Source organism: Epinephelus moara, chromosome 6 (genome assembly GCF_006386435.1).
Source record: "Epinephelus moara isolate mb chromosome 6, YSFRI_EMoa_1.0, whole genome shotgun sequence".
In the NCBI taxonomy this organism is placed as follows: Eukaryota; Metazoa; Chordata; class Actinopteri; order Perciformes; family Serranidae; genus Epinephelus; species Epinephelus moara.
The window spans coordinates 3,599,823-3,619,341 of record NC_065511.1 but is presented as its reverse complement, the minus strand read 5'-3'; the positions used below and the strand labels follow the sequence as shown (position 1 = coordinate 3,619,341).

Genomic DNA, 19,519 nt, shown 5'->3' with positions numbered 1-19,519 from the left:
TTATTATTATCACTGTGCCAGCAGAGAGGAGTTAGGCCTACTTGTTTTCTATGCACTTTAAGTATGATTGAAGACTAATTAATTGCTTCCATTACAGTAAACAATGGTCAAATGAACTTTCTGACTTAACGGCTTCCTCAGTGTGCTCATCTGGTTGTGCTGTATGCTGGTTTTGGTTAGCTGTTGTGTTCATATGCTTGTTTTGGTTAAATATGTGTGGTGATGTCTTAAGTTTTTGTTCACAACTCCATCATATGGAGTGTGTGTGTGTGTGTGTGTGTGTGTGTGTGTGTGTGTGTGTGTGTGTGTGTGTGTGTGTGTGGCTGGCTGGCTGGCTGGCTGGCTGGCTATCTTTAAAGGTATGTTTGGTTAAAGGTTCATTGTGTAAAATTGGGGAGCAAGCGGTCAGGTGTATGAATGTATGAATAAAATCCAAGGCTTATTCTAAGTAGTTAAAAGTAAAATGATTTTAATAGTTAAACGATTATATTCTTATTTTAACACATTCATAAATATTAGGTTCAATTTTTCTCTAGGTTTGTTCCACAAACTACATTGATTATTACACACTGGGCCTTTAAGTTAAGTTTATTTTATTTCACAAAGTGAGAACAGTTACAGCCCTATTTTCTGTATTTTCATTTGCATGTAGGGTTACATAGCTGAAATGCGCAACCTGCTGACCTTCTAAGGCAGTGATGTTTTGGGTCCCAACCCATGAGTGGATAACAACAGAGGTCCAGGTGCCACACTAAACACTTTTTATGGAGAAAAAGATACATGCATGCATGCATGCATACTTGATACTTCATACTATTTTAAGGCTATGTTTAGCTAAAGCTGTTTATTTTATTTTAACTAAAAGTCACAGCACTTTATTTTCTATATTATAATGTGCATGTAGGTTACAGCTGTAACTTTGAAACACAAATTGAAACAGAATTGTGTGATTGTTTTATTGTTTAAATTAAAATCTCACTAAAATTTGTGTGATTTTGACCTGCCTTTGTCTTTCATTTGATCATTGCAGTATCTTTGAAGACTGAAAAAGGGAATACTATATTGATGACTACTGACCAATACATAGAAACAATTTAATTATTTCACCATTGTTTTTATATGGTAGTGAGAACATTGCTACATTGCTTATTTTACTGCACAAAATATTTGGTAGGTCTTCCTTGGTCAAAAATACCTCCACAGGTGGGTTGCAGCGCAGGCTGAAACAGTTTGGGGACCCCTCAATATCTGTTTCAATATCTATCTAATGTTACTAAAATAAGATCAGATAAGTTGAAGTTGCTGCTGACTTATATTTTTACTTGTTTTACTGTTGCACTGAATATGGGTGTTGCCATATTGATTATCAATCAGTCAATCAATTTTATTTAGAAAGCCCAATATCACAAATCACAATTTGCCTCACAGGGCTTTACAGCATATGACATCCCTCTGTCCTTAGGACCCTCACAGAGGATAAGGAAAACTCCCCAAAAAAAACCCTTTAACGGGGGGGGAAAAAACGGTAGAAACCTCAGAAGAGCAACTGAGGATTATGATAAGCTGACTTCAAAATGATTTGCTGACAAAATAATACAATCATGCTGTTTAGTTCAGCATAATACCCATTCATATAGGAGTCCTGGTTTATTGAGGGGCACATTTGGTGAGGGTAGGGAAGAGAAAAGCACTGGACTGGAGGACTATGAGTAGGGTTGTTGTTAAAGTTGTGTTTAATAGAGTTGTTGTGTGACTGTCAGTCTGGAATAATGAGCCTTGGTGATTACTTAGCCCATATGTGTGTCCGTGTGCACGTGCACGTGTGTGAGCATGTAATGTGTGGACTGGGTGGCCTGGGTGGATGTATGACTCCCGGCCTGAATTTTTGTCTCAGTCCGGCCCTGCCAACTTACAACTCATACAATATAGGACACTTCACATAACTCACCTCACTGGACAAAAAATGTTTAAAATGGGGCTCTCACCTAAAATCTGTTCACACTGCACTCAAAATAGCCCAGATAACTACATTCATGCCACCTGGTACTGCACACCCATTCAACACTTCCGGAAAGAAATCACAAATGCATTATCCCTGTTCTTGGGCTGCCACATCCCACTATCCCCTTCACTCTGCATTCTGGAAGACAAATCATCAATCAACCTGAACCAAATAAACAGCAGAAAGTTTTTTTTTTTTTTTCCTCTTTTCGTTTCTACATACCAAAGTAAATCACAGTAAGTGACAGCGGATTATAAGCCGCTGTACACCCCAACACCTTTATAAAGGTGTTGGGGGTGTACTCCGCCTTGTCCCTGGTGGCTGGGGGTACAATGGGTTGGGGCAGGGGAATGAAGTCAGGGTCTAACATAAAATCCTCAAAGATGTAAAATCATGCACTCCACTCGCTGGAAACCCCTAATACACAGGCACCCTCCTTCGGGTCTGTTTATTTACAGGGGTTGTGTCCACAATGGGCCAGTCCCCTCTTATTAAGGTCTGGGGGCACCCACAGCTGGCCCAATCAGTTAAGCGGAGGAGAAGCATAGAAGAAAAAGAGAGGATGAGGAGGAGATGGAAACGGAGAAAAAGAAGGGAGAATGAAGGAAAACGGAATTTGGAAAAAAAAAAAAAAAATCGGTCCTGCAGACCCGCTTCTGGGGCTCGGGTTGTGCTTCACGCCCACTGGTCAGGGCGGTGCTTACTCAGTTTCTTTTTATATAAGGAATGGTAAACCTTTTGTCCACTATTATTATTACTAAGATTTTACTTTTTTCTCTCTCTGTTAATTGAATTACTTTTGCAGTAGCAGTAGTATCTGTTATCATTATTGTTATTATTATTAGTATTTAATTAATTATTATTATTTTAAGTAATTAATCTAGTTATTTTATTTTATTTAACTTTTTACTTTTTTTGTGTGTGCTTCCTCCGCTCCTCCTTTCTACCCTATCTAACACACACCCTACATCCATGCTTACCTACCGACACACACACACACACACACACACACTCTTGTTTAGAAAAAAACAAGCATTCAGGAAGGGAACACTCGGCTCTTGGGTAAAAGCCCAGGGTTTGTTGGACCCATCCACCACCCCTCCTGCCCACCCTATGCGGACCATCCTGTTCCTTATATTACGTTGTTACCAGCAGCGTTTCAACCTGACTGCGTCCAGCAATGTATCATTTCGTTGTGCTAGGTGCCATTCACCCAACCATATGGTGGCTTTTGGTATCAGGTAGGGCTGCACGATATGGCCTATAAACAATATCTTGATATTTTGAAATCTCCGCTAAATCACTGTATCAATGTTAGATTCAACCCTTGATGCATAATATGACACCAATATGATGATTCAAGTAGACACTTCTATTGGATTTTTGTTTTTTTAAATTTGCATGCAAAAAGGGGAAAATCATAATCAAATTAAATTTAGCAAACCTTTTAATTTCTAGCCAGGCTGCTGCACTCCAAACTTCCTAGGGTTTTCTTTTTTGGTGGTTGTGGGTCTGATACTATTGGGACTTTATGAGGATGTGAAGCAGCTGACCCTGCTGTGCCTTGGTCAAACAGCATTCTCTCCGTCTCCATCTCCAATATGGCTCTGCTCTTGATTTCCTCTGCCTTTTCTGCAGTTATGTATGTTGACTTGAACCTGGGATCCACTAACTATGCTATGTCTAGCAGGGCATTGGTGGCAGGGTCAGCAAATTTCTCCCTCGGGTAATCCAGGAAGGAGACTTTGATGGACTGGATCAGTGAAGTGTCATCCTCCTGAATTGCCAAGATGCTGGAGTGGAAGAGATAAAGCACAGGCTTGACATAAGACACTGTAACATAATCCTTACTCGATAGAGCATCAGTGAATTTGACAAGGGGTTTTAGAGCCTTGTGCACTGACTCGAGGACTTCCAGGTCTTGCCAGGTTGGGCCAAGATGCTGTATTTTCTTGTCTGAGGCCAAGACCTGAGATATGGCTCGCTCCTGCTCCAGCGTCTGCTCAATCATCTTCTGGCGGGATCCCCACCTGGTTGGAGACTTGCTGATTAGCTGGTGTGCAGGGATATTTAGCTCTTTCTGCGCTGTGGCCAGGTCTTTCCTCCTCTTCCAACTGAATGAGATGCTGCTCACAATCATCTTGCAAACAGCAACAGCATTCTCAATATGGGGGTCTTTTAAGCTTCTCTCTGAAAATAAAGAAAACATATAAAATGTTATAATAATATATTGTAATTTGGAAATTAGTTTTTAATGTATTTTCTACAGATCTCAGACAGATTTTAAATCCACTTTAACCAAATAGTTTTCTGGCAATAAATACATAATGTGGACACACACAACACACACACACAATTTTTAATTGCATGAAAAAATATCATGAAATATTCTCAGATTTTAACTGCTTAAAAAATTATGAAATACACATAATTCATAACTGCATGAAAAAAAAACATTAAAAATATGCTATGTTTTTAACTGCATGAAAAGAAAATCATGAAACACTCTCACATAGTTATTAACTGCGCGAAAAAAAACATGAACGCTCTCACAGTTTTTGATTGCATGACACAATCATTAAAAATACTCTCACAGTTTTTAACTGCATGGAAAAATCATGAAATACTCTTACATAGTTTTTAATGTGACAAATTATGAAATGCTGTCTTAGTTATATTTACGATTACTGATAATAATAATGTGGGCGGCACAGTGGTGTGGTGGTTAGCACTGTCGCCTCACAGCAAGAGGGTTGCCGGTTCGATCCCGGGTGTGGGAGCCCTTCTGTGTGGAGTTTGCATGTTCTCCCTGTGTCAGCGTGGGTTCTTTCCGGGCACTCCGGCTTCCTCCCACAGTCCAAAGACATGCAGATTGGGGACTAGGTTAATTGATGACTCTAAATTGTCCATAGGTGTGAATGTGAGTGTGAATGGTTGTCTGTCTCTATGTGTCAGCCCTGCGATAGTCTGGCGACCCGTCCAGGGTGTACCCTGCCTCTCGCCCGATGTCAGCTGGGATAGGCTCCAGCCGCCCCGCGACCCTCAAGAGGATGAAGATGAAGAAGATAATAATGTACTGTTAAGTTGAGATAAGGCTCGCAGGTTCTGCTGGATCACAGATCTGTAGTTGTGGAGAAGTGGGTCATATTTGTTAGCTGGTGGGTCACCTTTACTTTTACTAAAATGTACAACTCTGGTAGCACTTCCTCTGCAAAAAAATTGCAACCAGGCAAATCATACTGTGGGTCAAGTGTCTTAATGAGATTTTTGAATCCTGGCTTTTCCACAACACTAACTGGGGCCATGTTTTTGGGAATGTATTTTTTTTACTACGGCCTTTATCTCTTTCCATTTGACTTTTTTTGTCATATGGGACTGATTTGGCAAATGAAGGAGCCAGGGTCATTTGCTTTGGGGCTGGTTCCTTTGACCTTTTTGTGTGGTGTAAATGGAGATGTGGACATGTGGAGTATGTGGTGGATGGCATTTCAGGTGGTGAAACAAATTTGTGGTACTGCTACCTTTCGTACGGTTTTGCGTCATATTTTGCAGATAACCCTGTTTTGCTCAAAGTCTTCCCTGCGCAATCCGAACTACTGCCAGATGATAGATCCAGTGCTGTTTTTCTTTGGAACCAAGTCATCAGTCTCTATCTGCAAGCACCGTCTCTTACTCGTAACTCGTAAACCTGCCTGGGCTCTTCACTTTTTTTGGCTCTCTCCATGCTTTCTTCCCTCCACTCCTGATACAAAAATATGCATGCAGGTAAGAGAGTTTTCTGGATGGGCGGGTTAGTGTGCTGCTTGCTGTGAGAGGAGTATTAGCAGAGAGTGAGAGAAGCGAAATGCTGATGGCTTAAAACATTCACATGACAATTTGTACATGATGGTTGCGATATAGTCATTTCATACATTTCACAAGAAACAAGCCATGATTTATCGAATATATTCAATATATATCGCCCACCCACAGGGGTCTGACGCAGAAATCACTGACAAAGCGGCAGTATTTGATGACTTCAGAATGAGAGGGGGGGATCATTATCACTGATGAAGATGTTCCTGTCATGCTCTTTTTGCATGAGCTCAGCATATGAATTCAACAGCCTGGCTGGCAAATGGCCTGTCTTCCCCTCATAGTCTATATCTGACCCATCGTTATCACAGTCACTGAAGACAGCAACTTTTTGATTTTGAGGGACAACTGTAAGGTTGTATGCTTTGTCTGGGCTTGCACCTAGATCCCACATATCTAAAACTTCACTCAAAGTGAGCCTAAGAAACATAGTACTATGTATGTGTAGAAGTGCATGTACATTTAGATGCACTGTGTTATCCCACTGGTCACTATTGTCGCCGTCAACATGTTCACTAATTCTATGACCCCACTGAACAAAGTTGAGTTCTTGTAAATGCACATATTAATACTAGACACCTTAATCATAAAGTGTATCAAAGATTTCTGTCCTACCTTTATGTTAACAGATTTAACTAACCTATTGTTTGGGAGCTCTGATGAAGCCATCCTTGTCTCATGGTACAACGAGGAAGTAAACAGCTCTGGTTGTGTGTCAATTTACATTGAACATGTGACACTGCAAATATTTCATTGAGACCCTTTATTATTTCAATATTTGCTGGAAATGCATCAATACATCATTTGGTAACATTTTTAGAGCCTTATAACTGAAAACTTTTTTTCAGTTATGTTGACAGGCTTAAGCTGAAGATGGCGGTAGGAGTGGATGTGCGTGTGTAGCGCCGCGCAATGGGTCTGTCTGCCTTAGTGCTAATCCTTTAATAAATACAATGTGAGGTGGACTTTACGACAATATAGACGTTTGAACTGAGCTGGAAGACTTAAATATTACCAGGAGGAGGACAATTGTTTAGCCAAAAGATTCAATCAGAGCACCACCTGAGGACTGCAGCCACGCCAAACTAATGTTGTAAAGCTGTGTTAACCTGCCGGTCAAGGAACAGAAACAATCATGCTGCAGGATCAAGAACAAATAACACTCCAAACTCTGTGGTGAGTGGTCACTGAGATAAAAGGTGAGCTGACGCAAAACTTCTGTGCCATTAAGGAAAAACTAAATCGGTCGATGTTAATATGGCCACACTCAATCAGCAATACGAAGAAATGCAGCAGAGAGTGAGCGCAAATGAGGATAATCTGCATATTGCCACAGAGAAAATTAATTCTCTTCAGAAGGAGGTAGACAACCTGAAATCCAAGGTGGACTATATGGAGAACAAAAGTCACCAGTCTAACCTATTAATCATGGGTATCCCGGAGGGATCAGAAGGAAAGAACACGGTCGCATTTGCTGCCTGACTCCTGATGCATGCCCTGGGTTTGGAACAAGATCCGGAACCGCTAATGGTGGAGAGTGCGCACAGGATTCGGGAAAGACGAGCATCTTCTAGTCAAGCAGGGAGACCGATCATCCTTAAATTCCTGAGTTATCAGCAGAAGATCAAAGTTATGCGACGAGCCAGAGAAGTTGGAGAGCTGAAGTTCAACGGGAAGAGTTTTTTTTCTGTACCCAGACTTCAGCGCAGCTGTTCGGGAGAAACGTAAGTCCTTCGAACCAGTGAAGGAGCGTGTCCGTGACATGGAGTTAAGGTATGGACTGTATTTTCCAGCAACACACTTTGTGGAGTATGAGGGCCAGAAAAGGCCCTTCAAAAGAAGTCTGAAGCTGAGAACTTTGTTAAAGACATATCCTGAGAAAACTATTGGATTATTTGACTATGTGGCTCAGATGTTACGCCTACTGACTGTTTTTTTTCCACCTCATACAATGTTAATAACCCTGCCAGTTACTTAGAAGACTTGAACTGACTCCTCCATTCCCAACACATATGTCTCCCTCTTTTGTTTTATTCGCTTTGAATCATAAATTGTGGATTAATAGAGAACAGTACTGCGCCATGGAGCTGGGCATTTGAGGCGCTGCACTTGATATGAAATTTCATTTGACAATACAGAGCCTATTTATGTTTAAGAATGTAGATGGATAGGCTAATATGATGCTTTAAATAGCTCTTGACTATTAAGGGGTGTCAGTCCCTCACCATCCCATTTATTTAATAATTACTTATTTCCTTGTTTCTATTTGTTTTTGTTTTATTTTTTTTGCTGGATGGGGGCAAGGGAGGGGGAATCTAAGACAATATTAATACTTCTTGTTAATGTTGCATAGTGCATATTATGTAAAATAGGAGATTGTGAAGGGGAAAAACAAAACAAAAAACCCCAATAAATTAAAGGATCACTCTGCAATTGTACAAAGGTGGTGATGTCAATGAGGTGAGGATTTATTTTAGTTTAAATATAGCAGGACTGCTAAAGCAATGAGGTTGGGATGAGGTCCAGAGGTAGGGTGATGGACCCTTACTTAACTTGGGAGGGAAAAAGATGTTTGTGTTTTTTTGTCTTTTTTATGTTTTGTGTGCGTGAAAAGGGAAAGCAGTTTATGGAATTACATACATTATATGGATTTCATGTTAACTGACATTTAAATGCCAGAAAATGGTTACAGATCCTAATGCAATAATTAAGGTATGTTCATGGAATATAAATGGATCCCACCATCCCATCAAGAGGAAAAAGATCTTGTCATTTTTAAAAAAAGAAAAAGCCTCTATTGCCTTGCTTCCTAACAAGGCAGAACATACTAAGTTCAAAAGAGACTGGGTTGGTTAGTCTACTCAGCCAGTTACAATAGCAGGAGCAGGGGTGTGGCAGTACTGATAAGCAAACACTTACCTGTTGAAGTAGATGTTTGTGAGGTTGATACAGAGGAGTGTTATATATCTCTACATGGTTATTTATACGGAGAAAGAATTACCATTGTTAATGTATATGCCACCCCAAATGTTTCTGTGTGTCTATTCACTAAACTAACTAGCCTACTTTTGGAATATTGTTGCCCTCTAACAATTGTTGGAGGAGACTCAAATTGTGTTTTAGACCCTATTAAAGATAAACGCCCAGTTCCTAAATCACAGAACATCAGAATTAGAGCCAAAGCAGTCCAGCAGATGATGGATGAAGTTGGTCTGGCAGATATATGGAGACTCATGAAGCCTTTTCAAAATGATTTTTCTTTTTATTCCAACCCTCATAAAACATACTCTCGTTCTGTGAATGGGCAGAAAGGGAGTTAAGAATGTTTATTAATGAAAATGATAACAATGAGGTAACTCCGTCTATTTTGTGGGAAACTACCAAGGCGTACATGAGGGGCATTATTATCTCTTATGCCACTACTAAGAGAAGGAAATATATTTATGAACAAATTAAAACTCAATTATCAACAGAGGAAATAATAGGTAATTTGGGTGCAGAAATGTCCACTACAGAAATTATGAATGCTGTTGACTCATTGTCAAGTGAAAGGCATGTGGCCCAGATGGCCTGCCAGTTGAGATATATAAAACGTTTAAAAATATACTTTCCCCACGTTTGAAAAACATGTTTAAACACTTTTTGGTTAAAAGTCTACCTAGTACTTTAAAATTAGCTGCAATAACAGTAATTCCAAAAGAAAATATTATTATTTTTACTATTTCAAATCAAAACACAGATTCAAATACATTAGCAAAACTTTTAGTTCGAAGACTTAATTATTTTATTCCAAGGTTAGTATCTCCGGATCAGACAGGATTTATTCCCGGAAGACAGGCTTATTTTAATGTCAGAAGATTGTTGGGGGTTATGCAGTACATTAAACATAAACACAAAGATGCACATATTCTAAGTTTAGACGCTGAGAAAGCCTTTGACAGAATTGAATGGATATACCTCTTCAAGGTTTTATACAAATTTTCTTTCCCCTGAAACATTTATACACTTGGTTAAGTTACTTTATACGGATCCAAAATCAATGATTTCAGTGAATGGTACACTCTCATCTGCTTTTCCCATAAACTGAGGGAAAAGAGAAGGGTGCCCCCTGTCACCACTGTTGTTTGCTCTTGTGATGGAGCCCCTGGCTGAAGCTATTAGATTGAATGAAAAAATAACTGGTATAAAAACTAAGAATCATATGCACAAGATTGTTTTGTATGCAGATGATGTATTGCTGTTTTTAACTAACCCAAGAACCTCTTTGCCAGAACGTATCAAAGTTATTAATATATTCAGTAGATTCTCAGGTTATAGGATTACCTTTAGTAAGTCCTTGGCACTACCTATGGGAAGACTGCGAGAGGGTAAGCAAGACACCGCATTTCAGATTTGCAGAGATGGTGTTAAATACCTTGGTATCTTTGTCCCATATGAACTGCAGCAACTAACAAAATACAATATAGTACCTGTTATAACCAAGATCAAAAATGATTTACAAAGATGGTCTGTGCTTCGTTTGTCTGATTGGAAGGATCGCATTAATTAAAATGAACATTTTGCTGAGGATATTGTACCCTGTTCAAATGTTGCCAACAGATACTCCAATGAAATACTTTAGAAATCTAAATAAATATTTATGTAAGTTCATATGAGACAATAAAAAACAGATTTAAATTGATAAAACTACAGCTCCCTATAACCAAGAGAGGCCTGTCTGTACCTGATTACAAGCTCTATCACTGGGCTTCCCAAATGAGACATATGATGTACTGGATTAAAGAGGATTTTAAAATAGTATTTCCACACTTAGAAATGATTGGGTGTGAATCACTCTCACCATCTGATTTACCATTTAAAGAAAAAAACTAGCTTACATTCTTTGTTACGAGACAATTTTGTGGTTAAAAACATTTTAAGCACTTGGTATAAAATATGTAAATACTATGGGATGGTGGAACAGGGTTCCTATACAAGTATGGAAAGTATGGAAAAGTATGGAAATAAATTTGATCAATTTCCAGGTATTAAAAAGTATGGAAAATGAAAAATAAAGTATGGAAAAATATTTATGTTCCCAGACATTACCACTGTTCTAAAATACTGTTTTCTAAAATAGAAAATTAGGTATTTCCAAAAATAATTTAATCAGTCCAGATCGTGTTTTATGCCGGGCCAAGCACAGTTTGTGTGAGAGCAAACGTCTCAGAAAACATACCGCCCCTTTTACCTGATTGACAAGGGAACTGCCCATTGGTCCGACAGCCCATTGGTCCGACATCCCATTGTTCCGACCATATTAAACCCATTGTTCTGAAGTCCCGTTGTTCCAGAATCATCATGATGCCCTGTGGTTANACGTGGTTCACAATGGGTAGATGCAAGTTTTTGGATGGATGGCTTGACAATACCGTATATAAATACTGGTTGGCCAAGGATTCCCAATTCACACACACAGCTAGATGCAAGCTTTGTGTGAAATCGTTTGACATCGCCAACATGGGGGAGAAGGTGATTCTGAGCCACATGAAAGGAAAAAACGCCGACGTCTCGTTACTGCATCACTTGAGTCCCAACCTTTTTGCCTCAGCCCAGACATTGAACTTATCTGAGTTTTTATTTGCATGCCATTATGGTACTTGGCTACAATCGCCTATTAAGAATAATTAAATATTAAATATGATGTGAAATATGATACACTGATATATTTACTCAGATGTCGCATATTCTCTGGGGGAAAAAAACGCAGAGAAAAAAAAAAAACGTAAATTAGGGTATGGAAAAGTATGGAATTTTGAAATTCCAAATGTGTAGGAACCCTGTGTTAACAACCCTCACTTCCCTCCCTCTTGCTTAGATACTGGGTTTAAGAGATGGAGGGAAGTAGGGATAACTAATATAAAGGATCTGTTTGATGGACTGGTAATGAAATCCTTTTATCAGTTGAGGACAGAGTATGGATTAGAACAAACACATTTTTTTAGATACTTGCAGTTGAGAAGTTATGTTCAGTCTTTCTCCTACTACAAGAAGAAGGCTGAGATTAACTTTCCTGAAACATCGCTGCTAAAATCCATCTCTGTACATAAAAAGATATTAAGTTATTTGTATGGGGAACTTGTAAAATGGGAAAAGATTGATACTGATGTCAGTAGACGTTCCTGGGAATTAGATTTTGGGATTACAATAAGTAAAGACGAATGGGAAACAATTTTATTGAATGCAAAAAAGATAAGTTGCTCAAGTCTGTCTCATGAAACACAATTTAAGATCATACACAAACTTCATGTTACGCAGTGTGTTAGATCCAAATATGATCCTGATTGTACCACAATCTGTCCGAAATGTAACACTGGCAAAGCTACATATTTCCATGTCTTCTGGGAATGCCCAAAGATAATTGAATTTTGGAATGGTGTTAAAAAGAAAATTGATGGATTGCTAGGATGCAGGTCAACATTAAACCCAGGTATTTGTATTCTAGGACTAGATGAAGTTGAAATACCTGCGGATAAATTCAAACTTATATTGAGAATTTGTTGGTTTGCAGCAAGGTTATGTACTCTTCAAAGATGGGTTGATCATGAATCTCCAGATGTTTCACTTTGGTTTGAAAAGTTTTTGAATTTAATTCCACCAGAAAGGTTATCATACATGATTAAAAACAGATTGGACCAGTTTCTGCATACCTGGCAGCCAGTCTTAATCATTATAGAAGCTGAAGTACAAATTGGGCTACAGAAGTACATGAACATATCAATACTGAAATCTAATTATGTATAATATATGTATTCAGTATGTGATCTGTGTATGCATGTACGTATATCTATGATGATGTCTTCCAGTGTGAACCATGGACTCCCAAGATGTCATCTTTTCATTAGTTATTCTGGTGACCTCTTTATTGTGGGGTTGAGTGGTTCCCAACCGGAAGGTGATGATACAGAAGAATTATCTTATTCCTAGTACTGCTTCCCTTGTGTGAGAGTGTGAGTGTGTTTGTGTACTTGATTTATCTTGTCATTTAGTGTAGGTTAAGTGTCTGTATTGTCCTGTGTTTGTGTATGTATCTGTTTCCCTCAGGGTAGGGGTTGGTGGGTGGAGGGTGGGTTATAGAGTATGGTCATAAATTTCATGACTTTCAAGAAGAATGGTGTACAGTTATGTCCTTGTTTATAATTGCTGTCCTTATTTTTGAACCTTTACACTTAACACTTGTCATGAAATATTGATCATGGGAATAACAATAAAAATATTGAACAAGAAAACTTTTTTTGCAGTCACTATTGTTACCGGTGGTATTAAGTGCGTTAATTAATGAACTAACTGAACAGCTGCTCTGCTGCTACACAATATGATTTTAAACGTTTCCATCTTCCTCAACCATTTAAAAGAGGGGGTGGTATAGCTGTTTCTTTTTGTTTTGTTTTGTTTTGTTTTGTTTTGTTTTTTTACAAGAAATGTTTGAAGTGCTCTCTCATTTCCTTTGGTAATTTTATTTCATTTGAAATCCTATGCGTTTTTTTTTTCTTGTTTTTTTTAATTTTTTACCACAGGTCATGTTTATGTCCCTTTCTTTATTGTAGTTCATAGATTACCACAGTACAACAATTTTTATTACCGACATTTTAGAACTCTTATCAGTTGTTTTTTCTAAGGAGAACTGAGTGCTCATTCTGGGTAATTTTATCCATTTATGTTGCCATTCATACCCCATGTCTGGTGACTTGAGTGGAATCCATAGTGGATTCTTTGAATCTTGCATCATTTAGAGGTGCTACACAGTCCAAAAGTCATATTCTAGACTAGATACTCTATTTGGATTTCTGGCCAGAGAATACGTTATCACCCTGTTCCACCCATGGCCACATCTTTCTGGCTTTATGTTTTACAAAGACCTCATTTTGGGGGTGTTAATGCCTGTTCAGCGCCCTCAATGTTTTCTGAAGGCCCCTTGGGGTCAGTACTATATGGAGCTACATTAGGGTCAAAAGTTTTGTACTTGAAAAAATAAAATTTGAAACTGAAAATTCATGATCTTGAATTTTGAAAAATACAACAATGTATTCAAAATAAAAATAAGTATATGAAACTTTGGTAATTCTTTTGAATGAATAATTTATTTTTACTTTTCACTTCCATATTTATTTTAACATTTGAGATCTTATTTTTTTCAGTTGCATGTTTTATCTTTTCAGATTCAGATCTTATTTTTCACTTTCAAATCTTTTTTTCACTTTCAGATGTTTTGACCCTGATGTGGCGTGGGGGGCGTGGCATCAACTGAGAGGGGTGTGGAATCATGAGTGACAGTGCCTTCGGGGAACGTAGGAACTAAAAAAATTCTGACTCAACACTTACTGTATATACACCATATTCATATGACTGGCAGTGTAAAAATTGATGCCAGTGACAAACTTCCATTTAGAAATCTGTTTTAGACAGTACTGAGCACCAATTGCGGTATAAGAGCGATAAATTATGCCAGATTTTGCAGTTCAACAGCCACATTATAAGTGCTGATATGTCTGATTTCCACATAGCACTGTGAACGCAGCGTAGTGTCCGTTTTGCTTGCGATAATGGTCCAGTCGGTCGGGTCAATCTGCTGGAGCCCATACATCCAGCACACAGGTGAGAAATGTTAACTAAGTTTTGGGAAATCATAACAAGTGTCGTTTTTGTGACAACATACATTTTCACAGTTCCATCGTCACAGCCCTGTTGATGCTTCCACATCCAGATGTGTCCCCTGGATGAAACCTTTGAGCTTGGGGAAAAGGAAACAATCCTAAAACACCTCCCTACTCACCTGGAGCCACAAAAATCACCTGCAGCCAGGTCAGGTGAGTAGGGAGGTGTTTTAGGATTGTTTCCTTTTCCCCAAGCTCAAAGGTTTCATCCAGGGGACACGTTTACTGGATGTGGAAGCATCAACAGGGCCGTGATGATGGAGCTGTGGACAATCACACTTTCCCAGCTCTGACAAATTCGCCACTTAAAAGACGTCACAAAAAAAATGTATGTTGTCACAAAAACGACCCCTTAATATTTGTTATGATTTCCCAAAACTTGGTTAACATTTCTCACTTGTGTGCTGGATGTATGGGCTCCAGCAGATTGACCCAACCGACCGGACGCCATCATCGCAGGCGAAGTGGACACTACGCTGCGTTCACAGTGCTATGTGGAAATCAGACATATCAGCACTTAAAATGTGGCCGTTGAACTGCAAAATCTGGCATACTTTATCACTCTTATACCACAATTGGTGCTCCGTACTGTCTAAAACAGATTTTTAAATGGAAGATTGTCACTGGCATCAATTGTTACACTGCCAGTCACATGAATATGGTGTATATAAGTGTTGAGTCAGAATTTGTTTAGTTCCTACGTTCCCTGAAGGCACTGTCACTCATGATTCCACACCCCTCTCAGTTGATGCCACACCACATCAGGGTCAAAAGTCTGAAACTCAAAAAACAGATTTGAAACTGAAAAAAAAAACAAGATCTGAAAGTGAAAAAATAAGATTTGAAACTGTAAAAAATAAGATCTGAATCTGAAAAGATAAAACATGCAACTGAAAAAAATAAGACCTCAAATGTTAAAATACATATGGAAGTGAAAAGTGAAAATAAATTATTCATTCAAAAGAATTACCAAAGTGAATCAAAATTATATTTAACCTGAAAAAACGTTTCATACACTTATTTTTATTTTGAATACATTGTTGTATTTTTCAAAATTCAAGCTCAACACATGAATTTTCAGTTTCAAATTTTATTTTTTCAAGTACAAAACTTTTGACCCTAATGTAGCTGTTGAGAAACAACTACTTGGAGCCTCATCAAACTGGTCAGCTGTGGTTCTGAGCTGAAGGAAATCCACAAAGGAGGGCTCAGCTTTCTCTTGTTGTTTGATGTTATAACCCCCCTCACAGCAACTCTCAGATTGTTGATTGCAGATTGCGCTTGCGTTGCCTTATGATTTTAGGTGACATACTCCAGAATGCAACATGTGAGATAAATCTTGCGTAGCTCAAAGCATCTGTGTGTGCGTACCTGCATGGACCATGTTTCTGCCTTAAGGATTGAGGCAAGATGTGGATTAATTCATCCAGCAAAATGCTATACTCACGTGTTTATCTTTGCTTGAATAAATATTTTTTTTCTGCCTTTCTGCATCTGCATGTGTTTTGCTGTCTTACAGTGCAGCAAGACTCTAGGTCTCTGAGAGGAAGGCCTGGAGGCTCTGCAGCGGTCAGGTCCTTCTGCCCTCTAACCGCCCGGGCACAGAGGAGGAGGGACAGAGAGAGGAGAGAGGAGGAACAGCAAAGGAGGAGGAGAGAGGGGGAGGAGAAGGACAGGAGAGAGGGAGCTGAGAGACACCTACCAAGACCTCCACAGCTCTCCCTACAGGTCAGGAGGACTAACAAGGTCTGATCATCCTTTCTACATTCTTCTGTGCCTGAAAGGTGTCTGGTTGTGTCATCAGTATGATGAAGATTGAATTTGACACAGATACACATACAGTTCAGCTGATTGTGGGGCAGCAAGATTAGCTCTTTTTATCTTCTTGATCACAAATTTAAGATTACTTACTTATTTACTCCTCTTCATCCCCTATGGGACATAAGGCTTCAATGATCTCTTTCCATTGCATTCAGTCCTTGGCAGCATGTTGAGCCTCTTCCCATGACAGATTCATCTTTTCCAGCTTCAGTGTCACAGTTCTGTGCCAGATGGTTTTGGGCCTCCAAGGTCTCCTTTTGCCTGGTGGTGTCCATCTTAAGGCAATGCTTGTGATCCGGCCCTGTTTAATTCTTAGCACATGACCTAACCAACTATTTAAGATTGCAGAGCAGCAAAAGTAGAAGCAAAATGCAGCCTTTTTCATGACATTTACACGAAACTTACACTAGCAAAGGGTGCAGAGGTTGCAGGAGGTGTGGGCACACCTTGACCCAGGGCCTAAGGAGTCCAGTAGCAGTTTTTGCACAATGCAATCAAATGAAGGATGACAGCAATATGTGTAATGGTTAAGTTTAGTATATTTATACCTCACCATATGTTAAAAAAAGAGTGCATCGACCTACCTTGTACTGGTACCTAACTGGTACCACCCAACACTAATCCAGGATAGAAAATTGAGAATTAAAATAGGTAGAGCTGCCCCCTAAATGGCAGTTACTTGAATCAGTCTGAAATCACTCAGGTGAACTCTCATTTTATCAGTCCAATCCTTGCACTTTTGTTTTGCTGTGTCTTTATACACAAAGCAGCACAGGATACTGTTTACAAACCAAGTCTTATCTCAAAATCACCTGATTTCTTTTTGCTGCTCTGATGCTCTCAACTCTGGTGCTGATGCGAGCAAAGTTCGCTTAACTACTTACTGACACTGGCACCGCTTCCTTTATTGACATCCAGAGTGATCTAAACTTAAGCGGACAATGCTGTCATGAGCCAGTCAGGAGATTTTATTACTGAACTATGACCAGGACACACGGCTCAACGCTTCAGGCCCAAGATGAGCCGGATGCTTCAAAATAAAAGCACCAGTGGTTACACTTTGATTGTTTAATCATAAAAGTACTTTATTCAACTTTATTAAAACAACATTTTATTGAACTTTTTTATAACAGTACTTTTTTGAGATTTATTATGACACTAGCAAATTTATTTAACTTTGTTTTAACTGCAGCTCATTTAATAATTTTGTATTTTAGTAGTCTACAGTAGTTTAAAGGAGATTTCAAAATATTGTGATATATATTGTGTATCGCGATATAGACTAAAAATATTGTGATATTATTTTTAAGCCACATCATCCGGCCCTAGTTTGTTTGTACGTTTATAAATTTAAGCTCTCCAAAGTCAAGAACAACTGTGTTGCTTAGCAACATTGCATTGTGTTAGTGTGGGCATTATAAAATTAGCAAAAACTGTGCAGACTGTCTTCGCTTAATATGCGTTTGTGGGCTGCAGCCACTTTGGAGTTTATCTGTTTTATATAAATCTATGGACTTTATTATCATGATGGAAAAACAATAGCTTAATAGCTTGCATGTCATGTGACTCAGTGGCTCCAAATCAATACTACATGTTAAAATTATGACTTAAGTGTGTGACGACATAGGCCACAGAATGCACACCTCTTTATTAAGGCTTTTCAGACTTGCTCAATATTCTACAAATTGTTTAATCATATTTTTTTTTAATAATTTCCATGTTATATGAACCAAGTCTCAAATTCAGTTCTTGCATTGCTGCAAGTTCTTGCATACAGTACATGAACCAAAACATCAGGTGGCATGGAGACACTCATACAGTCTGTATGCCCACCAGAATGCTTTGCACTGGTTGTTGTGCTTTTGTGATGAAGATCGGGCCCTATGTGTTGTTTGCCCTGGTAATGTTTTTTTCTGCTGATGATTGTATATGAAGTGCTCTCTTAATGCCTATTTCCCCTCCTGCTGTGTCTGTATCACCCTTTTTATACCTCTGGGCCAGCAATAGCCAAGGCCGGAGGCATTATGTTTTTGCGTTATCTGTCCATTCATCCTTTGTCTCATTTGCGATACCTCAAGAATTCCTCAGGGGAATTTTTTCAAATTTCGCACAAACATTCACTTGGATTAAACAATGAACCGATTAGATTTTGGTGGTAGAAAGTCAAGGTCACTGTGATCTGGCACCCATCTCATTCTAATGTAGTGATATCTCAAAAACACCTTGAGGGAATTTCTTCAGATTTGATACAAATATTCACTTAGGCTCAGCCATGAACTGATAAGAATTTGGTGGTCAAAAGAGGTCACTGTGACCACACAAAGCATATTTTTGGCGCTAAGTCAGAAATTACTTCGCTAATTATGACAGAATTTCACACAATTGTCTACTAGGATGTAATGTTGAAGTGATTAAATCAATATGCAAAAGGTCAAAGGGCAACTTAACTGTGACATCATAATGCTCTGCAAAAGCACTTTTCTGACCATTATTCAGCAACAGACGGGAAGACATTTGGTCAGATCCTGAATTGATGACACTGATCTTGGATGCCCAACTTGAAACTGTGTTGATTGTATAGATCTTCTGTGCTGCCAGGTGGTAATTGAGTTTAAGCCTCTTTTCTGGTTATTTCTAGTAAATTTATATGCCTTTTGCTGGTTCAGTGATGTGTCTTGGTACATAACTTCCACCAACTATCGATTTTTAGTTCAAAAAACAATCAGAAACAAAAAAACGCGTTTTACAGATATAAAAAATGAGTTGTCCAACCACATCAGAAATCAAAAGTGTTTACCGCTGTTCTACCAGGGGTCCGTCTCACAAAGCAGGTTCAACAAACTCTGAGTCTAATCCTGAACTCTGAGTTGATCTACTCTGAGATAGGAAACTCTGAGTTTCCAGTTCCAGAACAGCTGATTTGAATCAGTTTAATCAACTCAGAGTAGTTTCACCTGGAGTTAAGCGCGTGCACCACAACTATAAAAAGCCAGCATCAATGGAGCCCCGATTCGACGAGTCACCATGGCAACGGGGAAGAGGAGGGCTGCGTTTTTCACCCCACTAGAATTAGAAATCTTAATGCGCTCATACGGCGAGTTTGCACACGTTTTCAAAAAGAAGTGCAACACCGCTGCAGCTGCAAAAG

General features: G+C 38.9%; 1 protein-coding gene across 1 annotated transcript in view; it reads left to right on the top strand.

The window, feature by feature from the left end:
• Nucleotides 1–19,519, top strand: part of LOC126391212 (uncharacterized) — a 59,398-nt gene that overhangs the window by 21,848 nt on the left and 18,031 nt on the right. The window contains exon 3 of the mRNA XM_050045811.1: nt 16,070–16,296. Within this exon, the coding sequence (XP_049901768.1) occupies nt 16,070–16,296 (227 nt within the window). The remainder of the gene's footprint in view (nt 1–16,069; nt 16,297–19,519) is intronic.